At 35.5% G+C, this 27,779-nt stretch overlaps 2 protein-coding genes across 2 annotated transcripts; one reads left to right on the top strand and one right to left on the bottom strand.

Annotated features, from left to right (window-relative positions):
* Positions 1-16: 16 nt before the first annotated feature.
* On the top strand, positions 17-13,081 carry LOC306856412 (dnaJ homolog subfamily C member 21-like). Its single transcript, XM_079395692.1, has 12 exons — positions 17-415; positions 605-698; positions 4,566-4,689; positions 5,207-5,335; positions 7,438-7,742; positions 8,269-8,438; positions 8,909-9,002; positions 10,379-10,534; positions 10,987-11,029; positions 11,120-11,283; positions 11,417-11,501; positions 12,465-13,081. The coding sequence occupies exons 1-12, from the start codon at positions 319-321 to the stop codon at positions 12,618-12,620; spliced, it is 1,617 nt and encodes a 538-aa protein (XP_079251818.1). The 5' UTR covers positions 17-318; the 3' UTR covers positions 12,621-13,081.
* A 797-nt stretch (positions 13,082-13,878) lies between these two features.
* Positions 13,879-27,052, bottom strand: agxt2 (alanine--glyoxylate aminotransferase 2). Its single transcript, XM_079395693.1, has 14 exons — positions 26,913-27,052; positions 26,120-26,208; positions 25,839-26,029; positions 25,510-25,633; positions 25,005-25,099; positions 24,794-24,887; positions 24,209-24,302; positions 23,252-23,352; positions 22,156-22,248; positions 19,351-19,483; positions 18,048-18,136; positions 17,217-17,366; positions 15,632-15,730; positions 13,879-14,130 (listed from the first exon to the last, which is right to left on the bottom strand). Exons 1-14 carry the CDS (start codon positions 27,010-27,012, stop codon positions 14,029-14,031), a joined length of 1,554 nt encoding a protein of 517 aa, XP_079251819.1. The 5' UTR covers positions 27,013-27,052; the 3' UTR covers positions 13,879-14,028.
* Positions 27,053-27,779: the final 727 nt, after the last annotated feature.

Consider the following 27,779-nt stretch of genomic DNA (forward strand, 5'->3'; position numbering starts at 1 on the left):
CTCAGCCAATAGCAGCGCGTTTCGTGTGTGACATCAATTTCATGCGCCGCGGCTACACACAAGACACCGGCTTCGTGCGATTCTTCAATCGAGAAAAAAAATGCAAACTGTTCAAGAAGTTGAGGAATAAACGCGATTAGTTGCTTAATTATAGAATTGAATGTATTATATTTAGTGTAATATTAGGTCAGCGCTGTTGTAGTTTTAGTTTTGTGATCCACGTGGGATGACATTTCGTGTGTACTGTAGTTAATGACAGTTGTTTTCCAAACACAGCCTTGTCAGTTTTTGTAGGATTTCCGTCAAGCCCAGATCAGGATGAAGTGTCACTATGAGGTGTTGGGCGTTAAAAGAGACGGATCAGACGACGACCTGAAAAAGGCTTATAGGAAACTAGCCTTGAAATGGCATCCAGGTATTTGATTTCATCTGATCTCTTTGATAATTCATAGAGGTTGTCCTGTATTAATAAATAAGGCTGTTGGTGTCGCCTGTTTTCTAACAATTCCTCAGTGATGATCTGTCAAGTGCTGTTGATTACAGGACTAAGGTTGTTAACGATGTTATAATGTAGCTCATTTATTTTTTATATTTTGATTTTTAGACAAGAACTTGGATAACGCAGAGGAGGCTGCAGAGGAGTTCAAACTCATCCAGGCTGCATATGATGTTCTGAGCGATCCACAGGAGAGAGCCTGGTGAGATCTCCAATAAACAACAACTGTGTTCACCATACCTGGAATATATCTAGCTTAGTTCAAAATGAATGAGATTTTACTTAAGGCTTTATTTATGTTACTTGCCCTATGTGAACATGCTTAAAAATGATGGTTTCTTTCCCAAAATGAATATTTTTGCTAAAACCTTTGTTATTGATATAAAAGTGGATAGTGATTTTTCATGCCAAGCTTTAAATAATAATAGTAATTCATTACATTTATATAGCGCTTTTCTGGGTACTCAAAGCGCTTTACATGAAACGGGGAATCTCCTCATCCACCACTAGTGTGCAGCATCCATATTGCGCCAGAACGCCCACCACACACCAGCTTATTGGTGGAGAGGAGACAGAGTGATGAAGCCAATCTGTGTATGGGGATGATTAGGAAGCCATGATGGTCAGGAGGCCAATGGGCAAATTTGGCCAGGATGCCCTACTCTTTTTTTGAAGGACAACCAGGGATTTTTAATGACGACAGAGAGTCATCGTTTTAACGTCTCATTCAAAGGATGGTGCTTTTTACAGTACAGGTCCTTTTCAAAAAATTAGCATATTGTGATAAAGTTCATTATTTTCTGTAATGTACTGATAAACATTAGACTTTCATATATTTTAGATTCATTACAACACAACTGAAGTAGTTCAAGCCTTTTATTGTTTTAATATTGATGATTTTGGCATACAGCTCATGAAAACCCAAAATTCCTATCTCAAAAAATTAGCATATCATGAAAAGGTTCTCTAAACGAGCTATTAACCTAATCATCTGAATCAACTAATTAACTCTAAACACCTTCAAAAGATTCCTGAGGCTTTTAAAAACTCCCAGCCTGGTTCATTACTCAAAACCGCAATCATGGGTAAGACTGCCGACCTGACTGCTGTCCAGAAGGCCATCATTGACACCCTCAAGCAAGAGGGTAAGACACAGAAAGAAATTTCTGAACGAATAGGCTGTTCCCAGAGTGCTGTATCAAGGCACATCAGTGGGAAGTCTGTGGGAAGGAAAAAGTGTGGCAGAAAACGCAGCACAACGAGAAGAGGTGACCGGACCCTGAGGAAGATTGTGGAGAAGGACCGATTCCAGACCTTGGGGGACCTGCGGAAGCAGTGGACTGAGTCTGGAGTAGAAACATCCAGAGCCACCGTGTACAGGCGTGTGCAGGAAATGGGCTACAGGTGCCGCATTCCCCAGGTCAAGCCACTTTTGAACCAGAAACAGCGGCAGAAGCGCCTGACCTGGGCTACAGAGAAGCAGCACTGGACTGTTGCTCAGTGGTCCAAAGTACTTTTTTCGGATGAAAGCAAATTTTGCATGTCATTCGGAAATCAAGGTGCCAGAGTCTGGAGGAAGACTGGGGAGAGGGAAATGCCAAAATGCCTGAAGTCCAGTGTCAAGTACCCACAGTCAGTGATGCTGGTGTTGGTCCACTGTGTTTTATCAAGGGCAGGGTCAATGCAGCTAGCTATCAGGAGATTTTGGAGCACTTCATGCTTCCATCTGCTGAAAAGCTTTATGGAGATGAAGATTTCATTTTTCAGCACGACCTGGCACCTGCTCACAGTGCCAAAACCACTGGTAAATGGTTTACTGACCATGGTATTACTGTGCTCAATTGGCCTGCCAACTCTCCTGACCTGAACCCCATAGAGAATCTGTGGGATATTGTGAAGAGAAAGTTGAGAGACGCAAGACCCAACACTCTGGATGAGCTTAAGGCCGCTATCGAAGCATCCTGGGCCTCCGTAACACCTCAGCAGTGCCACAGGCTGATTGCCTCCATGCCACGCCGCATTGAAGCAGTCATTTCTGCAAAAGGATTCCCGAACAAGTATTGAGTGCATAACTGAACATAATTATTTGAAGGTTGACTTTTTTTGTATTAAAAACACTTTTCTTTTATTGGTCGGATGAAATATGCTAATTTTTTGAGATAGGAATTTTGGGTTTTCATGAGCTGTATGCCAAAATCATCAATATTAAAACAATAAAAGGCTTGAACTACTTCAGTTGTGTTGTAATGAATCTAAAATATATGAAAGTCTAATGTTTATCAGTACATTACAGAAAATAATGAACTTTATCACAATATGCTAATTTTTTGAAAAGGACCTGTATAGTGTCCCCGTCACTATACTGGGGCGTTTGGACCCACACAGACTGCAGGGTGAGCCACCCCCTGCTGGCCTCACTAACACCTCTTCCAGCAGTAACCTAGTTTTCTCATGAGGTCTCCCATCCAGGTACTGACCAGGCTCAATCCTGCTTAGCTTCAGTGGGCAACCAGTCTTGGGCTGCAGGGTGATATGGCTGCTAGAAGATGTGTGGGCTATACTCAGATTCTATGAAGGTTTTATGAAACAGACCAAAATTTAAGTGTTCATTCATTGTTCTCAAATCTCATTTACACATTCAAAGAACCTTTGTAATATCAAAACTTAACATTAAAAAATGAACATTAAAGGCACAATAACAATAATTCTGTTTCTTGCCTTCCAGAGTCATGACTCCGAATACAAATCGGTTTATTATAACGCAAATATATTGTCTGGGACTGAGAAATTGCAAGGCATGTTTGCAGTCGTGGCCTAATGAATAGAGAGTTGGACTTGTAACCCGAAGGTCGTGGGTTCGAGTCTAGTAAGTGAATAACCAACACTCTCCACCCTCAATACCACGACTGAGGTGAGACCCTTGAGCAAGGCACCGAGCCCCCAACTGCTCCGGGTGTGTGTGTGTTCACTACTGTGTGTGCACTTGGATGGGTTAAATGCAGAGCACAAATTCAGAGTATGGGTCACCATGCTTGGCCACACACCACTTCCCTTTCCCCCCTTTCCCCTAGTAATTAAATAGAAGTAAATAATAATAACAAAACATCTTTTACACTGTATGTACATATTGTGAATTATGAAATTTGAAAAGTTTTTTTTAGGTGGAATATTAAGTTCTGGAATGTTTTTCATATATATTTTGGTGTGCAATGCATAGTATAGGTTTAAATTATATGGACTCATTGCTTGATTATCAGGTGTCATTTTTGGAAGGACACCTAAAATTCCCATGGAAAAATTCAGTTCTATGAGAATCAACCTCGTGGCTTATGGGGGTGCTGGTAAATGGGTTAAATGAGTAGTTGACCCTTTTTCTCATCCTAATTTCATTCCAAACTGATATTGCAGTTATTTTTTCCATTTTAAAGAAGGTGAATTTTGCTATTTCCAGTATGGTGGTAGTGATACCTTTGTGGTGTTTTTTGGAGCGTGACAGAAGTGGCCACTGTTGTTGTACAAAAGAGCTTCTTCAAAATTCTTCTTTTGTGTTCAGTGGAAAAACAGCATATGGGCTTGGAATAACAGATGTATTGAATGTTGTTGTTGTTGTTGCAAATTCTGCTGACCTACATGTTTTAGCTGGGTAACAAAAATGAGGATTTGTTAAAACTGTGGACTTGTATTAGTATTGGATGCATCAGGAATGGGTTGAAAATTGCATTATCATATTAATTTAAATTTCAAAGTGTATACTTTGCAGCATATGCCATTGCTTTCCAGTTAAAGTGAATTTATAGCCATTTCTTGTGTATAAATCCCAGCTTTTATTGCAAATCAACAATAATTATTTCTGTAATTATTTATTACTCATTAAAAAAAGAAAAAATATGACTTGTTTTCTGGCACATATAGAAAACACTTACAAAAATGTTTTTTGGGGTAATTTATGTAAAAAAACTCCAATAATACTAATCAGTATTTGGCCTTTTTAGACCAAAATTACTATTACAGCCTTTGATATAATTCCATTAATATTTGTTTATGTTAATATTTATGTTTTTGTTTTAAGGTATGATAACCACCGAGAGGCGCTGCTGAAAGGGGGTGTCAGCGGAGAGTATCGGGATGATAGCATTGATCTCTTGCAGTTCTTCACTGTCACCTGTTACTCAGGCTACGGAGATGATGAAAAGGTGAATATTTAAAATTCATTTTTTTTGTCAGCCAGTAGCCACACATGCACGTGTCCATTCGTATAAGACATGCTCTTGTTTTTCCATCTGCATTCACTTTTAAATATGTAAAATATGTCAGACAGATGTCTTTTACCATTGAATTTTATCTGTGTTCAACAAAAAAAGTGCATATTGAGATTATTGCGTTCTGTTTGTAGCTGAAATTGAATTAAATGTGATTTTTTTTTCATATTCTATATTCTATGTATGTTTTCATTTATTAATGTTGATTTATTATGTCTTGTATTATCTTGCATAGGTATATATTGTGCTTTATCTGTTTATAATGTAATGCATAGCTCATATGTCTGTTATACCATCCTGTACCGCTGCAGGGCAGTAGTTTTTGTTAAAAGTTTTTGTTAAAAATGCACAAGTTGTGCTTTCAGTTTGGAAAGATTCAGACAGTTTATTGTGGAAATGCATGTGTTCTGTGTTTTAATAATGCAAACTCTTTCTCTTATTATCTCGGTAGGGCTTTTACACTGTATACAGGAACGTGTTTGAGACTATCGTAAAAGAGGAGATGGAGCACAGTAAAGATGAGGAAGAAGAGGAGGACCAGTTTTCCTCATTTGGAGACTCTCAGAGTGACTATGACACTGTATGTAGACACTGCCACATATGTAGACAGTTTTCCACAAACATATTATGCACAACTGTTGTCAATATTGAGAAAAAAAGAAAACCTGTTACACTGAAGACTGGAGTAATGGCTTTTGAAAGTACACCTTACAGGAATAAATTACATTTTAATATATATATATTCAAATAGAAAACAGCTATTTGAAATTGTAGTAATATTTACCATTATTGCTTAATTTTCACCAAATAGATTGAGCTTTGGCTTCTTTTTAAAAAAATTTGTGAACCAGAATCATTAAATTCCCTAGAAATTGAAATAGATCATGAAACAGAATAAATGTATGGACTGTAAGAGCCACTTGATAAACCAAAAAAAAAAAAAAAAGAGTATGAGAGTATGCATTGTGTTTGTTAGAGAGATATGTATTTATACCATGAAGATGAAAAACATGGCATCAGAGCTCTTCAGTGCATTTTAGACCTTACAGCCAAATGAGACTGTGGATTATTAGCTTGTTAGCTAAATGGAACATTCAAGTATTCTATCTATAAATACTTGTTTCATTTACTACAGGTTACAGCAGGGGTCGGCAAGTGAGTTTGGCATCGGACCAAAAAAAAATATTTGCCACTCGATGGTGAGCCAGAACATAGTCAAAGGATAATTTAAGATACAAATTGCAACTAGAAATGCCTGACAGACTGTTACAGTGTATTTTGTAAGTAGTAGTGAGTGTCCTGTCGTAGGACAGTCATTATCAAAAAGCCACATTTGTGGCGGTGTCCAGCAGTGCATGTGAGCGGAGTGGAGGGCGTCAACAATTTCTCCTCCGCGCTCCAAGCATTTAATAATCACTCCGCTACAGCTCTGCTCCAGGTTCACCATGTCCCGACTCCGCGCTCACTGATATCAGAAACACCGCTCCACCTTTGCTCCGCGTCTTAAGTATTTCAGTATGTTTGAAATATCACAGCTCTGTTCATAACGTATATTAAAAAATAAAATAACAGGAGAGTTTCAAAGTGGCTTATTGGAACACTAATGTGCAAACTTTTTTTCCTACCTCATAACAAACATGGATGTCAGTATTAAAAGGTATAATTGCTGCTTTTTGCAGTGGAAATTTTGTTTGTGATGAAAATAGTACGTTTTCGTCAGTTATTTTACCTACGGATCGATGCATTTCTTACAGATTTCTGCTCAATCGAAATCGGCTACAGATAGTAGCACTGAAAGTTTCTAATTGTATTGAGAGAGCGATTGCGTGTGAATAAGTGTTGTAGTAGCTACTTGTTTAAATCATGCTTTCAGCTGAAAATATTCAGTATCTAAAAGGAACAAACAAATTCCTTCACATTCTTTCTGATTTGAGTGATCCTTCTCTATCAAGCTAGCTAAATATGTTTAACATGTGAATTCTTGCTGAATATGCATTTATATTACGGGCTGTTGGCATGAATTGTATTCGTGATGGAGCGGTGGTGGAGCGCTCTTGGAGAGAGTGAAAACCACGACACTCCGACTTTTAAAAAATCTGCTTTTTAAAAACTCCGCGCTGTGCTCCGCTCACATACTCTGATTGTGAAAAACTGTTGCTGTCATGACAGATCTATTTCAGAACCAGCCGCTATCAAAATAATCTGGCTGCGGGCGCAGGCGGGCCAGTTTTGGCCTTTTGCCGACCACTGGGTTACAGGGTGGCACTCTTTCATTTCTCAAAACATTTTTCAGATTGTTAGCTAAAAGAGGGGAAAACCTTTGTTCACATTTGTTTCAAGGGATCCAGCATCTCTTAGCTGCTGAGACCATTTTCTCCAGAGTCTGAACATTATAGTTCATCCCACTTCAATTAGGCCTGAAGGCTCTTAAATGATCTTAACCGTTTCCCCTTCTGGTGTGGCTCGTACTTGCACTTTACCTAATGGATGTTTTGGAGTGTTTGCCATCAGTGGAGGCTTGCAAGAAGCAGATGAACAGAGGATGAGTGTACAAGCCCCCTAAAAACTCTTTGACAAAGTATCCAGGAAGTCTACACATAAAATCTAGTCATATAGTACTATACTTTTTCTTTGCATTTGTCTGTGTTTGCCCTAAAATAATTATCTTTATTTGTCTCTCAGGTGGTGCATTTATTCTATGGCTACTGGCAGAGCTTCTGTACACGTAAAAACTTTGCTTGGAAGGAGGAGTACGACACGCGACAGGCCTCCAACCGCTGGGAGAAGAGAGCCATGGAGAAAGAGAACAAGAAAACCAGGGACAAGGCCAGGAAAGAGCACAGCGAGCTGGTGCGCCAACTAGTGGCCTTTGTCCGAAAACGCGACAAGCGTGTTCAGGCTCATAAGAAGCTGGTGGAAGAGCAGAATGCAGAGAAGGCCAAAAAAGTTGAAGAACTGAGGAGAAAACAGAAGCTCCACCAGGCCAAGTGAGGAAGATTAGCCCATTTTATATAACTGGGTGATATGGTGGTATATTTTTGTTCATGCAACAGTTAAAATGTGATATTTAGAGAAATTCATATATAGATAGATTCTTATATTTAAATAGAAATCTAGAAATATCACAGTTTTTACAATTTAAATATATAAAATAAAAAATGCAGTAAATAAAAATACAACTATCTTGTAGTACACCTAAAAAAAATACAATGCTAATATTTACATTTTCTTTTTCTTTTTGTTCTTTCTGACTTTTTTCTTAATTTTTTTCTTAAAAAAAAAAATATATATATATATATATATACACACACACACACACACACACACACACGTTTCTATTATTTTGTTAATGTGCATTAATGATGTATTAAATGCATGTAAATATATTTCATATCAAATTTAATACATAAATGTTAATATAAAATATTTAATATGTAATATTTTAAAAATAGAATTATTGTTGCTGTAATAAAATATATCACAGTTATATAAATGTTGATTGTGTGCTGTTAGGCTGGCGGAAGACTACAAGGAACAGAGTTGGGCCGCCATGTCAGAGCTGGAGAAAGAACTTCAGCAGATGGAAGCACAGTACGGTCAAGAGTTCGGTGATGCATCAGAGAGTGAAGAGGACAAGGAGGAGGTGGAAAACGGGAAGGAGAGGGCAAACATTGACAGGGGAGGTGAGTTTGATGTCATGTACACACATACTTGAGAGGATTCTGGGTAGAGGAGGTCAGAGGTTCAGGGCCAGTCAAAGGTTCAGTGCACATTAGATCATTTTAAGATTGGAAAATGTTCAGAAGGGTTAAAAACATAACCCAAAACCTTTATTTTTGCGTTTGTTTTAAGAAAGATAGAGCAAGCACTTTTTTAAGCACAGCATGTCACAAAACGAATTCTGTTGAAGTTGTTTTGTTATTTTATATCAATGCAGTGACATTCAGAGATTTTAGGTGTGACATCAGTGTACAAACACTTGTTTAGGTCACTATAAATAGTCAGGATGAGTAAGAGCAATCATCTGTGATTCATACGTAAATGCAGTGACTCACAGTGCGTCACCAAGTCATGAAAAATTCTTCAATTATACTGTAAACATTTGTGGGTAATGGACTGCACACGTATCTCACCGCTGTTTGACTTTTGTCAGATGTGGTCCAGGCAGATGGTGCCACGGAAATGGACGACTATTATGATGACCTGTACTGCCCTGCCTGTGACAAATCTTTCAAATCCGATAAAGCGTGAGTGAATAGAGCACCCACATACACAGCACTGAAACTTTCCATGCTCAACCTCCATCACTTCACAGATAAAAAATTAATTTCATTTTTTAGATTTCAGTAATTAAAACACATAAGTTATATAATGCTTCAGTTCAGATCCAGAGCAGCTTTGCATTTCTAAAGTATATATCTACACTACCGTTCTACACTTTGGAGTCAGGTTTTTTAAAGGCTCACCAAGGCTGCATTTTTCTAAATAAAAAATAGTCCAAAAAGTAATATTGTAAAATATTATTATAATTTCAAAGAATTGTTTTCCATTTGAATTCATTTCAACATGTAATTATTTTTCTTGTGATGCGAAACTGAATTTCAGTATGATTTTACCAGTCTTCAGTGTCACACGATCCTTCAGAAATCATTCTAATATGATGATTTTCTGCTCAAGAAACCTTTCTACCCGTTTCTGCCACTGAATTAGTGCAGTCAAACAATTAATCGAGATTAATCGCATCCAAAATAATAGTTTTTGTTTACATAATATATGGATGTGTTCTGCGTTTATTTATTATGTAAATAAAATACACACACATTCAGTATGTATTTTGAAAATATTTACATGTATATACATTTATATATTTATAGTTATATTTTATATTACATATAAATATATTTAATATATAAAAATATCATATTTTTCTTAAATATATACATGCATGTGTTTGTATTTATATATACTTAATAAATATACACACTCATATATTATGTAAACAAAAACTTTTATTTTGGATGCGATTATTACACTGAATTAAAAAAAAAATCTCACAATTATGACTTTTTCTTCTCATAATTATGTAATACAAACTCGCAAAAGTCAAAACTTTTAGTTTTTTAGAATTGCAAGTTTATATCATGCAATTCTGACAGAAAAAGTTGCAGTTACCTTTTTTTTCATCTATTATTCAGTGACGGAAATGGGCTTTCATACTATTCATGTTGAAAACTGAGATACATTTTTTCAGTATTATTTGATGAGTAGAAATTTAAGAACAGTATTTTTTTTTTAAATAGAAATCTTTTGTAACCAGTTTGTGATCAGTTTACACATTCTCGCTAAATAAATGTATTAATTTCTTAAAAAAAATGAAAATCCTACTAACCCCAAACTTTTGAACAGTAGTGTATATACAACTAATGATCTGATAAGCTAACGTTAATGTAAGTATTTAAACAAACATGTATTTCATATATGTGTTGTTTTTCTATTTAAGCATGTGATTTTAATTAATTAATTTTTTTTAAATAATCTCAAATGAACAGCATGCTTTTGCACTAGATGACTTGCATTACATGCATTTAATGCAGCAGTATAATTTTTTTTTCTCACATATCAGTATGAAAAACCACGAGAAGTCTAAGAAACACAGAGAGATGGTGACATTGCTTCGGCAACAGCTGGAGGAGGAAGACAAGTTGCTGAGTCCCAACTCTGACGAGAGAGAGGAGGAAGAGGATGATGATGATGAACTCGATGACACACCGAGACAAAAGTAAAACATGCTTGTTAACATTTGCGACATTCTCTTTGATTGGAATTTGTTTGCTTTGCAACTTTTACAGTATTTCACAATACATCATGTCTAAAATATTATTAGTATTAATGATGTTATTATAGAAATATTGTAAAATGAATATTTATAACATGACTGAATATGAATGCAAACATAAATATAAGCTGACAATGTCATTGCTTAATAATATTTAAAACATATTAATTATTATTTTTATTTTGCCTCAGATTCTAGGTTATATGACTTCTTATTTCCAATTTGTTTATTGGAATTTTGTCAGGACAGTATATATCACTTGCATTAAACAACAAAATTACTTTACATTTTAAATATTTTTCATAGTTTTCATATTGGCTGCAATACATATGGATAAGAGCATCTGGAAGCATTATTGGCAGTTCCTGTCCACTGATTGGTTCATTTAATTACAGATTATCTAAAAGACAGAAGAAAAAGAAACGCCAGCAGAAAAATGTAAGTAACTGAAATGCAACCTTCAAAGGTATTTAAATGAAATCTTTTATACAATAAAATAAACAATTTTTTAATGCCTTTGTTCTGCAGAATCTTCCAGAAGATCCGGAGATTGACAGCCCAGTCCCACAGTCCACAGAAGAGCATCCCGCACCTGCGCCTGACTCGGGCAACAACGAGGACACCCCTTTCCCCTCCGAGAACCCAGATGAGAAACTAAAACCAGAGGGACATGAACCCACGAACCAAAAAAGGTGTCTCTTAAATGCCTTTTTAACAGTCCACTGGTTTGAAAGTCTTGCAACGTGTTTAAACCCTTGCATTGTGGGTAAAGTCCACTGTATATTGATATGAACTGCGATTAACTCTTAATGTCACCTTTTACAGCTCTGCAAAGACAAAAGGGAAGAAAGAAGAAAAAGACTCAAAAAAGAACAGCAAACCACATGGAGGTGTGGAAGTTGCACAAGAGGTGTGTACTGAACTTTTGTTTGCATGTGTTTGTACACGAGCAAACAGCCACTCCTTTATGTTGTTACAGCTCTTTTATAATCCTCATCCAGACATAATCAACTTCATATGACTTAGTAATGTGATTTTCTATAAAGACTATAATTGAGTAATATGCGCTATACAACAGCTTTATTTATAATGAAGTAGTTTACACATTATATATTGAAATAAACATGTAAACTGTTGTATAATTGAAACTCCAGACTGTTGATTATATTAAAAAGGCATTGTGCATTAATATTTAGTAATTACATAATTTGGAGTGGGGCTGTATGATTAATCAAAATACATCTGAAATTGCAATATGGCTCAGTGTGACTACGATTTAACTCCATCTGTGCTCTATGATTTAAAAGAGCAAATGTTTGATGGTTTGATATTTGAAAATGAAGAAAGTAAGACAGCCATAAATAGTAATATTGTTTTTTTTGTTTGGTTTTTTTTTTTTCATTATTTTTTTTTAACAGTTTAATGTTAAATTAAATTATATTTTTCTATATTTTCTTTTACAGTGGAATATTATAATAGTAATGTTTATTGTTTTATTATGATTATATTTTATTTAATTTTAATAACAACAATTACTTTTTAAGCCATATTGATATAAAATTGAAAAATACCAGACAAATCATGCAATCCTACAATAAAGCACAACAGAAATTTTTTTTAAATAATTTTTGTTATATTTTGTAATAATACTACTACTACTTCTTATTATTCATATTTTATAGCTATATTGATATATGGTCACAAAATGTTGGCCAAATTGTGCAAAATCACATTAAAATTGGAGTCAAATTTTTTTTTCATGATTGAAATCATGCAGTTCTACGTCAGAATCAGGTTTCGCTCTCCAAAATGACGTCAGCTAATTTGTGGTAGCTAAGTTTAATGTAACCTCTTTTTGTTCCGCTCCTTATAGAAGGAAGTCTTGCGCTGTGTGACCTGTCAGTATGAATTCGCCACCAGGAACAAACTTTTTGATCACCTGAAGACCACGGGCCATGCCACTGCCCTCTCCTCTAATAACATTTCTCAAACATGCAAGAAAAAGAAGGACGCCAGGAAGAACAGATAACCAAGAGGCAAACCGAAAGACTGAAGGCTGCTCCTCTGAATGTACATTTGTCCAAGAAAACAAAACCTCTGCTGCTTTTTTACAGCTTGACATGCAGTTGTGCAACCATCAGGAAGCGTGTGTATTTCGGTCCCTAGAAGAATAAATTTGTGCCCCATGAGCTGACATTTCTTTTGTAACACGCCATATGCCAAAAGATTTCCCTAGAAGTGCCATTTTTTCCCACCATCATTGATGTGTAATCTGGTGCCTCAGAGCTCTTCTGTAGGCAAATGAGACTTGGATATTTTTGAGTAGGCCGTGCATATGTTTTTTTGTTTTTAGGAGATTAAAAATAATTATCTCGCTACTAAAGATGGCACATTTTATGTCATGTTTAGTTGCGTTTTCATAGTCCCCATTCCAGACTGGTAACCTGTAAAAGGCTATGTGAGGAATAAAACTCCATTGGATGTTTTGAACTTGCTTTTGACAATATTTCACAGAGCTTCCATGTTATTGGAAATGTTTTGGAACATGGAACGGTTCATTAGGAGAAATGCGCTATGAACCGCAAAATATCACAACAGTGTTATTTTTAGTGCTAAGACCAATGGGTTTAGGATTGTGAAAAGGGTAAAAGCTAAACATTAAAATATTTTCATTGCACCACGCGTAATGGGTCAGCTGCGGTATAAAAAGGTTTAGTGTTATGCAAAATAATACCATGGGATTTCCAGGAAAGGATCTCAAAAAAGAACCAGGAAAAACATTGGATGCTTATGTAATATACAGTTGCTTTCTTTACAGGACAAAAATATCCATATCTTCACATAACGTTTTAAGGGTCAACAGATTTATTTATCATAAAAGTGGCCTTGCTTGCCTGAATCGTATAGATTATGAATGTCATTTGAACTAGGTCAAGTTTGAATTTAATCTCCGCAACACTCTCCAAACACGTTTTATGTATTTCTAACATTGTTGTTTTACTGTAAATGCATCCCTGTTGTTGAAATACATTTAAAAAGCTACAATTACAATGTAATCGTAAATTCTACAAATGTGCTTTAGTCTTTATTTAGCCTTGCAAGAAACAGTATTTGTTATATTTTTCAGCACTATAGACAATTACCAAATTTAAAAGATGGTTTGAACCAGATTTTCTGTTTTTGTTTCTTGCACAAAGGAATCCATCAAGTTTTATTTTTCACATATAACATCAATTGGATGCAGCTGTACCTGTAAAACAACGCAAACCTGTTTCTTGAATTAGTATTAACTATTAATAAGCAGAAAATTAGGAGTTTATTGAGGCAAAAGTCATACTTAATGGTTTGTTAATGGTGAGAATTGGACCTTAAAGTGTGACCGTATAATTCTCCAGATGAAATATGAGCCAGTATGTCTTCATCATGTTCTGCATGTCTTATCTTCTCTCCATGTAGTTTTGCACTGCCTGGTTGAACACAGCAAGGAAGAAGTCTGCATCGTCTTTAGTTATGCACATAGGAGGCTTGATCCTGAAAGTCTGGAAAAGAACAGGTGCGAAAAACATTTGAGAAAATAGTAAGATGATCAAGACTTAAAAGATTAAAAGATTTGAAAATATACATACAGTGCTGCTTGAAAGTTTGTGAGCACTTGAAACAAATGTGATTCCTAACCTTTTTATTTACACATTTCATTTTAAATGTGTATATTTTTACTTGGAAACAGCCAAAAGTTTGGACACATTACTATTTTTAATGTTTTCGAAAGAAGTCACTTATGATAATCAAGTCTGCATTTATTCGATCAGAAATACAGAAAGAACTATAATATTGTGAAACTTTAAATAATGGTGTTCCAAACTTTAAATATCTGTTTCTGTGAGTCATAGCTGAATTTTCAGCATCATTTCAACACAGCCTTATGAATAAAAGTATTAATTTCTTTAAAAAAATACTGACCCACTGAATTGCAAACTGAACGGTATTGTTACAAAAGTTGTTACTATTTTATTATTATTATTAATTTTTTTACTTTTGTATTTCACAATGTTATTGTTTTTCTGTATTTTTGATCAAATAAATGTATAGCTTGATTAGCATAAGAGACTTCTTTCAAAAAACATTAAAGGGTTAGTTCACCCAAAAATGTAAATTCTGTCATTAATTACTCCCCCTGATTTCGTTCCAAACCCGTAAGACCTCCGTTCATCGTCGGAACACAAATTAAGATCATTTTGTTTGAATCTGAGAGCTCTCAGACCAAACACAGTATTAAGAACCAAGGGTTCCCAAACTTTTGAATGGGGTTATTTTAATAATTTCAGCTATTTTTTTGTCTTGTGGACTAAATGTAAACATCTTTTACGTAAAATATCTTACTCAGGACAGTACTAAATTAAAAAAAATAACATTTTGTATGATCTCTCTTATTTTGTTAAAATTACTCACATTTTAACAGATTCTGCAAGGGGTTCACAAACTTTCAAGCAGCACTGTATATATATATATATATATATATATGTGTATATATATATATATATATATATTTTTATATATATATATATATATATTTTTTTTTTTTTTTTTTTAAATGTAATTTTTGGTTTATACATTTTAAACCAATATTAAATTAATGCAATATATAAATCTGAAATGTTAATGTTAACAAAGTAAATAAAAAATTATAAAAAAAAAATAAAAAATCTATATATTTTTTTTTTACTTACACTTGAATTTGAATTTAAGTTTAAAGTCTATTCTGTCCAGTTTTATATATTCATCTAATTGTGAATGTTAAAATACATTATTCAAAAAAAAATTGAACTGTTCCTTTAACTGTACGTTCAGTGCTTACTGTGACTATTTCCATAAGTTCAGACAAGCAGGATTCCTGAGGCATTGAGCGTCCATGCCACTACAAGACTGAAGTGAATCCCTGAAATACCTTTTCCATTGCACAACATCCCCACACCCCATGCATTCATATTCCACCTCCGCAAGAACCGCTTTACACGTGGCCTTTCAGATTCCCTCGCCTACCTGTCCATACAGTCCCCCTTTTCCAATCAGTACACCCATGTCTTTAGTGTCCTCGAAGATCTCAGCCATGGCCTCAGGAGGGAGCGGGTCCCTGCTGGCCTACACATGGGTTTCAGAGAGAACAATTTCAGGTATGCTGTTGGAGCAAACAAGCTTTGATTGAAAAATCAGGGGGTTTCAGTTCAACTGAACTCATCCACACATTGAAATCTACTGAAATATGACTGAGGTGTACTTTGTGTGGCTGTCTTATTTTTCCAGAAACATCCTCGAAGAGTTTCCAGTATAAATAGCCACAGGTAAGTGAGGTTCAGTGGGTGTTTTTAGCTCAAGCAGAAAGTAGAGTGTGTTCTGGGAATGTTCCTACACGCGGTCTCATTGCTCCCTGCTCTAGTTAATGGCTAACAAGTCTTCCAGCTCATTTCCTGTGAAGAAAATGGCATACACTCACAACAAACACTCTGAATCATTAACTAGTCCATCTGGAGCTAAAGTAACTCTTACTCGTGACTCCTCTCATACCTCAAGGTCAAGAAACCATGATTGCTCTGCAAATAAAGTTTAATGAAGTGAATGCACAATCACAAAGCTTGAGGATTTTCACAATGATTTCTGAACCGTGCAAAAGCCTGAGGTGTCATTGGACTTAATAGTCACAAAGCAAGATATATTTAGACATTTAGAACTGAAATGCATCTTTTTAAGTCAAAATACTTTTATGCCAGAACTATTGGTTTTCCTGAATTTGAGCTCTTTCTAGAAGAAAAGCTGTTGTGCTCTTATATTTGAACGATATAAGCAAGGTTACTGTGCCTGATGAGAGGCAGTTTCCATCAGTAAAGCTCTGCGCAGACAGACACGTGCACCGCCAGATGTTTTTGTCTATTCAAGGCATTAGTTCAGGTGGATCGAAATGTCGTTACTTGATCCTTCAGCTGACAACTGAGTACAAATTGTTGCTTTTGTAAGGTGGAAAGTTTGTCCTTAAGGATTCTTACTGACATTTGGCAAAAATATAGGTTTCTAGTTTCTAGAGCAAATAAGATATTTTATAGACTCATTTCAGTCAATGCTCTTTTATGGTTTGTATTCTCACAAATTATTAATCCAAATGATGTACAGCAGGTCATTAAGATTATATCCGCCATGGGATAAAAAAAAAAAAAAAAAAAAAAGAGGTAAGACTTTGTCTAGCAATTCTGGAGTTATATCTCACAATTCTGACACTTTTTGTTGCTCATAATTAAAAATAAAAAGCTAGATATAAACTAAAAAATGCAAGATATAAATGCAGAATTGTGAGATAAACTCGCAATTTCAAGAAAAAGCCTCAATTACCTTTTTTATCTATTTTTATGGTGGAAACAAAAAACAGAATTGAGAGTTTAGAGAAAAAAGTCTGAATTGTGAGATCAAATTTCATTATTACATTTTGAATTATTATTATTTTATTTTTTTTACCTGCGATGGAAACAGGCTTCCATAGGTCATTAATACACATATCTGTTGTATTGGCTAATAATATCAATAGTATAATAGGAATGAAAGTTGCTGTATATTAATTTAATCTGTTTGCTTCTTTCACCTTGTCTTTGACCATCTCCACCCCGATTAGAAGACCTTTTCCTCTCACGTCACCAATGATCTCGTACTTGTCCCTGAGCTTGGCCAATTCGGTCAGCAGGTATGTCCCCACTTCAGCACTGTTCTCCTGCATCTTGTCCTCTTTTATTGTCTGAAAGCAATATACAGCATTCAGTTTCAAGTATTATGAACTAGTATAAATGATTTGATACAGTAAATAAAACTGCAATTAAATCCAATTAAGAGGGGTAAATTAGCAACTGCATATCTGTTATGTTCCTGTAAGTCTCTTTTTTTTATTTATAGTAAACCGTTGATTTTATTTATTTTTTTGTTATATTTTATACTAGTATATTTTACTGTTATATTTTTGTGCTAGTTTATAATTTGAGATAACACTCATCACCATTTTATTTATTTTTATTTTAATCAGATTGTTACTATTTTTACTATTATTTTTTATACTAGTACATGATTTATTTCTTAGAACAACATTTTGTGTACTATTACTGATATTTGACCATTTTTTTAACCACTGATCTTTTTATTTTAATTAGATTTAATATTATTTTATTTTATACTTTTTTCAGATATTTATTACTAGTAGATCATGTATTATCACAGATTTTTTTTTTTTTTTACTATTGCTGATAACAGATATTTTATGTATATTTTTGTACAATTTTATCATCTCACAAACATAGCATAATATTTTTTTGTTGTTTATTTTTCTACTAGTTTATAATTTATCACACTCAAAATGACAATTTATGCATTCACTATTGCTTATACCATTGTAACTGTGCATGACTGACAAGTGATCTGTACTTACATCTAGCACTGATGAGGCGACTGCACAGGCTAATGGGTTTCCTCCAAACGTGTTGAAATGAACTCCCTTCCCAAATGACTGGGCAATCTCTGCAAAATATACAACTCACATGATATCAGTGCAATCAATATGCATGCATCCCACTCACAAGATGTTTTTTAGTGTGGTTTCATTAATTTGGCACAACTTTAAGAATTGGGCATGTTCATAATTTTAGACAAATTAATCTACTCTTTTCTATGACCTAACACACTCTTTCTATTCACTCAGTCTCTCTCAGCTTCTCACAGGATGAAGAGCAGATAGCGAGAGCCAAAGGAGCGAACAATGGCACTTAAGTATGCTTTCAGAGTTCAAGTATCTGGGGCAAATGGGGAATTTGCACTCATTACTTGATCCACATGTGTGAGGAAGGTGAATGTGGGCTTGTGGTTCCTCATTAGGAGCATTATCTTAAAATTAATTAACAAATGTGACAATGTTCACATTTGCACAAATTTAAAAGTCTTGAAGGCATAGTCCACCCAAAAAAGTGCACTTTGTCATCATTTACTCATCTTCAAACCATTCCAAACCATCCATTTCTTTCTTCTGCTGAACACAAAATAAGACTTCCAATGTATGTACCCAAAATACAATGGGAGTTAATGGGAACCGACCTTGTTTGGTCGTCAACATTTTTCAGAATGAAAATGTCAGAATCTTCTGTGTTGAGCAGAAAATTTGGAACAGATAAAACTGTGAAACTCAATTAATTAGACAGGCTTTTTGATTAATACAATTTAATTTAACCATTAAAACAGAGTATAGAAAAATTCAAATGGAAAAAAAATTAATTTGGAAATAAAACGGATTTCATAGGGCCCAATAATTATAATAAATGTTTTGTTTTGTGGTAATAAAAATTGAAGTGAACAATAGCTTTTAAAATGGCTTAAAATACATGTATAATAGCAATGATGCAATAATAATTAGTTTGTGAATTCACAATTCTGCTTAATTATGATTTTTAAATGGGTTTAATATATCATGCAGCCTTGGAAAATAGTCTAATAATGTCTTTTATGCATTCTCGTCTGTGAAATGTGTCACTTCCGGTATTTTGCTGGTTAGTCGACGCGAGCAAAATTAAGTCGACGATTTTTTAAAATCGACTAGTCGACTAAAATCGACGAATCGCGACAGCCCTATACATGTGTGTACCTCATTTAGCACACCTCCAAGTTGTGAATTTAGTTTAAATGAATACGCAAGTCACACAATAAATTAATCTGAATTTGCCTGAATTTCACTCTAGCCTCACCTGCTGTGGTCACTAAAGCCCCCATCGGGAAGCCATTCGCTATGCCCTTTGCCATGGTAACCATGTCTGGAAGGACATTATGTCCTTGGAAACCCCAAAAGTGGCTTCCTGTGCGGCCAAAGCCAGTCTGGACCTAAAAGAACAAAAAATACCAACAAATTGGGATTGAATATTAACTTCATTCAGTGATCAAGCAAGCATTTTATATTACAAAGCCTTAAGGGGAGACACTGCAGGCAAAAACATGCACCTGTCAAGTTTGAGATTTTGGGCTTTTTAGTTTCTCATAGTGTTTTTTTCAGACTAGTGGAAAGACAGCATCCAAAAGACACTGTTAAGTGTTTCTTTTCTAGCACTTTGTCTATCTGTGTCAACAGATTTAAATTACAATACATATTTTTAAAGGTTGTTTTCTCAAAATGAGTTTTTTCTCCTACACTGACCCATAAATCTCCACTTCAGCAGCACTTACACACACACACCAAACTTTACATTTTTACATTACATTTTCCCTTCTATATCCTGAAGGTTTTTACAGAGGGATGTGTTCATATATAGTGTTTTCTGTCCATTATAAGCATTTTCTGAATTATGGAGTGATAGAAATGAGAGACCCAAAATTCCCTCTGTAAAAACGTTCGACTCTGATATGTCCAAAAAAATTCGACAAGAATTAAAAAAATGACATCATCCAGTGTTTAGATTTTTATAGTAGAATTTATGCAAATTAGCGCATATTTCAATAAATAATAACTAATTTGCATATTTAAACCTAACATTTTAGAAAACTTGTAATACAATTTTTTTTTTTGCAATTCTCAATGTAATCAATCAGGTGGGTGAGTAAGGTGATAACTATTAGGTTTTTTTTTTTACCCTATTCACCTGCAGTGTCTTGCCTTAAAACAAACAAAAATTACATTAAATTATTTTTTGTGTGTAAAAATTATTTCAACCTAATTATTTTCTGTATTTCAGCTTTTGAGTTGATTTTAACATTTCTTTGTTGATTCCTTAATTTACTAAAAGTTGAGATTTTTTATCGATACAAAATTGGATTAAAAATGTGAAATATTGGTTGCTTACGTCATACTGTTTCATATGCTATTTTAAAAAAATAACAGGCAGTATGCAGCAAACAGTGTTATCACATGATCATTTCACATTGCATTTTAATTAAGCAAGCAGCATTCAGTTATTATCTTACAAATCAACAGTTAATAGCAGCTATTTTACATTTTTAATGTTGTGTAAAAAATGTCCAAGGGTACGTTTACACAACAATGCACAAAAAATGATCCCCGTTCACACGGATCTGCAAACGCTGTATTATGCATGAGAGGCTGGCCCGTAGTTGGCAATGTCACTTTGTAAATGTATTTATTTATTTAGTCATTTAGCAGACGCTTTTATCCAAAGCGACTTACAAATGAGGACATAAGAAGCAATCAAAACCAACAAAAGAGCAACAACGTGCAAGTGCTATTACAAGTCTTGGTTAGCCTAACGCAGTACAGATAATTATTATTATTATTGTTATTTTTTAATAAAAAGACATAGATAAAATACAATTAGAATAGATAGTGCTAGAGTTAGAGGGTCAAGTAAAGATGGAACAGATGAGTTTTTAGCCGTTTCTTGAAGATGGGTAAGGATTCGGCTGCTCGGATCGAGTTGGGCAGGTCATTCCACCAGATGGGAACAGTTAATGAAAAAGTCCTTGAAAGTGTTTTTCTGTGTTTTTGGGATGGTACAATAATTCGTTGTTCACTTGAAGAACGCAAGCTTCTAGAGGGCACATAAGTCTGAAGTAAAGAATTTAGGTAAAGGGGTGCAGAGCCAGTGGTGGTTCTGTAGGCAAACATTAATGCCTTGAATTTAATGCGAGCAGCTATTGGTAGCCAGTGCAAATTGATGAACAGAGGCGTGACGTGCGTTCTTTTCGGCTCATTAAAGATTAATCTTGCAGCGGCATTTTGGATTAATTGTAGAGGTTTAATAGAATTGGCTGGAAGACCTGCCAAGAGAGCATTGCAATAGTCAAGTCTGGACAGAACAAGAGCCTGAACAAGGAGTTGCGTTGCATGTTCTGAGAGAAAGGGCCTGATCTTCTTAATATTATATAATGCAAATCTGCAGGACCGGGCAGTTTTAACAATGTGGTCTGAGAAATTCAGCTTATCATCAATCACAACTCCAAGGTTTCTGGCTGTTTTTGAAGGAGTTATGGTAGATGAGCCTAACTGGAAGCTGAGATTGTGATGAAGCGATGGGTTAGCTGAAATTACAAGCAGTTCTGTCTTAGCTAGGTTGAGTTGAAGGTGATGGTCCATCATCCAGCAAGAAATGTCTGATAGACACGCTGAGATGCGAGCAGCTATCATCGGATCATCAGGATGGAATGAGAGGTAGAGTTGAGTGTCATCAGCATAGCAGTGAAAGAAACACTATGTGAACGAGTAATATGCGTGCGCATGACTTCACCGTTTTCACAAATTCTTGTTTTTGTAGTTTACATGGAGACAATAATGGTATTGTTTTCAATAGCTTGCACTTTGAAACCCCTTTTCAAATGTGTGCGTTTTCAGACTTCCAAAACGCAGTTGTCATGTAAATAAATGGAATAAAAAGTTTTCCGATTTTAGTTGAAAACGGTGTCATATATAAACACTTGTGTCTCTGTTTACTTAACTAGAGTGATACCCTCTGTTTGTTTTTGAACATTTGGGACTATCTGAAGCACCAACCCTGTGTTTTTGGCTTCACTGATGTACAGAATGGGTTTTACAAGCAAATTCTTCAGACCTCATCTGCTATACAGATTCCTCCTTTCTCCCGAACAAGCTGGTAGGTGTCTTTCAGGTAGTTTTTTGGGAACTGAACAGCCCCCCCAACACCCTGTAGAAAGATAAAAATTATAATTATGATATAACTTGCCACATGTTCATATTTGAGGGCAATGAGAACTCTAGTATTTTCACCAGTTAAAAAATGGTTTTAAGTCAGTTATATCTATCTTTTGCTGTAAAGTGTCAGTAGGAAATATCAGTTTACATTTACAAACATTAATTTTGCCATTAATTATATTAATCCAGTGAGATTTTTGTCTGACAACAGCCAGTGCTCCACACAGAGATCTAATCTATTATGCCATTATTTTTGACCGCATCCTCATTTTACAGCATTTTTACACAAGTGCCTAAAACTTTTAACAGTACTGTAGCTTTGCCAGGTAGGTTTCTTCTGACTGTAGCTTTCTGACTATATATATATATACAGAAATGCAGACAGAACAGACAACTGTAACATCATTGGATGCTGCTGGCCTGTTTATTTATGTACTTGAATCAAATGAAAGCAATTATTGCACAAATAATTTTATTTAATTGCAAACATTACCTGCAATCTCTCGTTAACTGGACTTGCTGGAATATACAATACAGAGCAAAAACAGTATGCTGTGAAAATGCAAGTTATTTTTACTTATGTCTGATTTAGTTTGTCAGAGTTTGTATCTATGACAACTGAAATGCCCTACACTCCTAGAAATATAGGTTCCAAAAAGGGGTTTTCACAGTGATGCCATATAAGAGCCATCTTAGGCTCCCCAAATAACCTTTCAGTGAACAGTTTTTAAAATAACCAATTCTCTTTGTGTGAAGAAGATTTTGATCAATGGAAAAGTTCTTCATGGAACCTTTATTTGTAAGAGTGTATATGGTGAACAATGCAGATTACTGTCGGACCCACTTTTGCGACGACAAAACTGCTTAAAGCATCTTAACTACAGCAGATTTAGTCCTGATCTTTTAGGCCACTCAGTTCATATTTTCATAGCGTTTATGTTTAATCTGATTACATTCATACTTGAGTTTCAATGTCAGGTGTGGTATAATCAAACCTGGATGGGTTCCGCAAAGAAAGCAGCGATACGATTGGGAACGGTTGTTGCGAACATCTCTTTGAGCTCACTAATATACATGTCATTGGCCTGACAGTGACCTGAGAACAGAGAGAAACAGAGATTGAATTATGATACATAACATTTGTGCTAACAAGTAGATTTTGACAATTTCGGAAGAAAATGCGAGTGGTGCTTGTTCGTACAAAACTTGTGGGTGCCTGCTGAGATGATATAAATGGTTTTCCAACATTTGATGTTCTTAGTAATGCTGCTCTAGAAGAATCACTAATTATAGTGCAGAGTTGTAATATAGTTTCTGCTGTCAATGTTTGACCAGATGAGACCTTGTACTTTAAACACATCGTTCTGAGCTATTTTACAGAGAATAATTGTCTAATTTTCAAGAAAAAACTATTTTTCTCATTTTTTAATTTTCTAATTCAAAACCTTTTTATTAAAACCCACAAACAAACATTTTTCCATTTGATTAATATTTTTAACCCTTTAAATTTCAAAAAGTTTGGGTTAATGGAAGGCGGTAGAATTTATAATAAAGTATTATCTTTATATAAAAACAGTATAAGTCTATGGAATGCCCTCATTAAGCTGTGTGTGTGTGTGTGCGCATGTTTATGTGGTTTATGAGGACACAAATTTGTATAATGACATGGGTATGACAGAGGTATTACAATATGAAGGTGGTTTATGAGGACACTGCCTATGTCCCCGTAATTCAAAAGGCTTAAAAACATACTAAATGGTGTTTTTTGAAAATCTAAAAATGCACTCTCCTGTGAGGGCTAAGTTTAGGTGTAGGGTTGGTGTAGGGCAATAGCACACACAGTTTGTTCAGTATAAAAACCATTACGCCTATGGAGAGTCCCCATAAACCACAAAAACCCCATAAACCACAAAAACCAACGTGTGTGTGTGTGTGTGTGTGTGTGTATATACCTGGGGAGCAGCTGCATTCTCGGATGGTTTGAACTGGGGAGTCTCTACAGTGGCTTCCTCCCCAGAGGCCCCTGAACACATCCGGACACATGGTCTACAATGAACACAATCCGCATAGGGAAAAGAAAAATGTATCAAAGCTTTGCAAGACAGATCCCACAACTCAAATGCATACAGTTATAAGACCTGCTTTTCAAATATGAAAATGCACTGTATTCCCAATGTAACATGCAAAATCTTTTATAATCAAAGGATATTTTTTATTATTCTTTCATAATAAAATGTTATGCTTAAACCTGGAAAGACTATTTGCAATTAAGAAAAATAAACTTAATTCAAGATGCTTTTTTTCATGCATGCATTTTTTGTGGGACAGGTCTTGTCTTACAAATTTCAGGGTTGTTATTCAACCTCATGAGGTCTGACAGTAATTTTACTTTAAAGTTACTTTTGCATTAAACAACAACACAAACATAGGTTATGATGTTTCCTCTTCTAATGCGGTTTGTGGACCTGACCCCGAGCGATATTACATTATAAAGTAGGTAGCTGACAGAAGGAGAAATGTGTGGGTGTGAGACGTACATTATGGCAGCCCATAGAAGAAGGGATGGGATATTTGTAACCTGCGTTGGACGTCAGGCCCATTGCTTGTGGACTGCCACCATGATACGAACCCCTGAGCACACAGACACAGATGACTATCTATTGCTGTACAGGGATGCTTTATCTGTCAGCTTTCCCAAGAACTTGCCATCTTCCATTTGTTAAAAAAATGTCAAATAAGGTCAATCACCTCAGTGTGATGACATCAAAGTTTCCTGTATGAAGCCGGGCCATTAGTACTGCGAGGTCGTTAGCCTCCGAGCCACTGTTGGTAAAATAGACAACCTAGAAAAGAAGACCATTATGATATTAATGCTACACCACAAAATATATTTTAATATATTAATATTTTAAAATGCTTTTTATTCCTGTGTCACATGATCCTTCAGAAATCATTTTAATATGCTGATTTAGTGCTTAAGAATCATTTATTGATTTTTAAAAACAGTTGTGCTGACTGTTTGTGCTGATATTTTTGTGTAAACCGTGATCCTTTTTTTTCCAGGATTCTTTGATGAATAGAAAGAAACTATTTTTTAATACTTTTCCGCAGACAAAACAGCACCCCCAGAGCCCAGTTTGTAAGCCCCTGCAGTAGGCATGAGTATGTTGCATGTAATATACTGCATCCACAATGCAATGCTCCCAACCTTCCACTTCCAGCAATGGCAGCGGCTCCATCAATCATACAGTACCTTAAGTGGGTCTGGCAAAAGAGAGACCAGTTTCTCTGCATACTCCTGCATTTGTGGATACACATAGATGGCTGTCGTGTGCCATAGATGCCTCAGCTGTTTCTCGGCCGTCTCTGTCACTTTCCTGTAACCATATTCAAAATCTAATTAGATTTTAGAAATAATTCAATTTTGTAAACAAAAACAGCAGCCATGTAAGAGCTCAGGGCAATAAAATACTAGAACAAGTCAATTTAAGCATAATTTCAGCTTATTGCAGCTCAAGCTAACTGCAATGCACACATTCACAAAATAAACAAAAATGTTGCATGCAACAAACTGAACCTTACGGGTTACAATGTCCTACACTAACAGTTACGATCCCTGCAAACAAGTCCAGATAGCGTCTTCCATCCACGTCCCACAGCCACTGCATGTAACCCTGGTTTATGAAGACTGGCTTCTTGTAGTATGTTACCTTCATAGTCATGGGGTTGCAGTTGTTTTTCCTTATGTCTAGTAAATGGTCTTTAGACATGCCCTAAAGGAAAAAAATATTTCATGCTTAAAAAGTATTTGATTTCTCTCTGATAATTATTATTATGAATTCCCTCAGACATAAACTTCTTACCTGATACGGCTCAGGCTTAAAGTCACATGGGGGAATCTGGGGCAGCACAGGTGGTGGGTGTTTCACAGCTGATTTTTGGCAAAGCACACCTGGGCAGAGGTACAGTTAGTGCTCAGTAATCCATAGAGGCAGTTATGGGTCACAATATTTCCTGCCAGCTCATATGCAAAGGAGATATTTTTATCTTTTTATCTATCTATCTATCTATCTATCTATCTATCTATCTATCTATCTATCTATCTATCTATCTATCTATCTATCTATCTATCTATCTATCTATCTATCTATCTATCTATCTATCTATCTATCTATCTATCTATCTATCTATCTATCTATCTATCTATCTATCTATCTATCTATCTATCATTGTCATATTACCCAGATAGCACACGTACGTCTTTCAAATGTCTGTTGAAGATCTCTTGATATGGAAAGCATCTGCTGTCTACAAACGTCTGACAGATGTCTTTCAGATGTCAGTTTTACATACATTCTAAATCATAAACATCTTAAAGACATCTAATAGACGTCTATTTGGCATTAAAAGGAAACGTCCCATAGACGTATTGCAGATGAGCAAACACTCTAAAAAATACGTCTTGCAGACATCAAATAGACGTCTCCGAGATATACTTGTGCTATCAGGATTAGTATAGTATATAAGTAATATCAGTATTTTGTATAATACTTTTTAACTATTATTTTTAAATATTATCATATGATAGATAGATAGATAGATAGATAGATAGATAGATAGATAGATAGATAGATTCTATTTAGATTGCATTCTTACCGCAAACTTTGTGGAATTTCACACACGCATCCACTGAATTCCACTGGTTCGTTTTCCCGAACACAGACGGACCGTGCAGCCGAGAACAAACTTTATGCATTACTGATGTTTTTAAGACAAATACTTCTGCAGCAAATCCAAAAAGTAAAGTGTGGAAAGCAGTGCATTCTACCCCAAATGTGTTCGGGGAGGGGCAAGTTCAGCCAATGGTATGTGGGGGTAAAGTCTGTCTTGAGGCTTTTTACTGAAGAGTAATGTGTTTAGGGGGAAGTCGTGGCCTAATGGTTAGAGAGTCAGACTTGTAATCCAAAGGTTGCGGGTTCGAGTCTCGGGCCGGCAGGAATTGTAGGTGGGTGGAGTGAATGTCCAGCGCTCTCTCCACCCTCAATACCACGACTGAGGTGCCCTTGAGCAAGACACCGAACCCCCAACTGCTCCCCGGGCGCTGCAGCATGGCTGCCCACTGCTCCGGGTGTGTGTTCACGGTGTGTGTGTGTTCACTACTCCGGGTGTATGTTCACGGTGTGTGTGTGTGTTCACTGCTCCGGGTGTGTGTGTGTGTTCACTGCTGTGTGTGTGCACGTTGGATGGGTTAAATGCAGAGCACGAATTCCGAGTATGGGTCACCATACTTGGCTGAATGTCACTTCACTCACTTCACAGAGAGCAGAGCAGAGCTATTCATTTGAGTATGATCTTATGTTCCATTTAATATGGCTTAAAGGTATATGAAATCTAGTTTGTTCAGCTCATCAGGTTGCTTCCATGATAAATGAATGCATGTAAATGTCCAGTATAATATACTGTAGAATATAATAATAATACAACTAACAGGTTCTTGTTTTATCAATTGGAAAACTTTATGCC

Source organism: Barbus barbus (assembly GCF_936440315.1).
Source record: "Barbus barbus genome assembly, chromosome: 36".
Lineage (NCBI taxonomy): Eukaryota > Metazoa > Chordata > Actinopteri > Cypriniformes > Cyprinidae > Barbus > Barbus barbus.

Coding starts and splice junctions, on each gene's coding strand:
- LOC306856412 (XM_079395692.1), top strand. CDS start 319: ATGAAGTGTCACTATGAGGTGTTGGGCGTTAAAAGAGACGGATCAGAC. Junction 416..604: donor AGCCTTGAAATGGCATCCAG/GTATTTGATTTC, acceptor TTTGATTTTTAG/ACAAGAACTTGGATAACGCA. Junction 11,502..12,464: donor GTGTGGAAGTTGCACAAGAG/GTGTGTACTGAA, acceptor CGCTCCTTATAG/AAGGAAGTCTTGCGCTGTGT.
- agxt2 (XM_079395693.1), bottom strand. CDS start 27,012: ATGCATAAAGTTTGTTCTCGGCTGCACGGTCCGTCTGTGTTCGGGAAA. Junction 26,030..26,119: donor TTAAGCCTGAGCCGTATCAG/GTAAGAAGTTTA, acceptor TTTTTCCTTTAG/GGCATGTCTAAAGACCATTT. Junction 24,303..24,793: donor CTTCTATGGGCTGCCATAAT/GTACGTCTCACA, acceptor TGTTCATTGTAG/ACCATGTGTCCGGATGTGTT.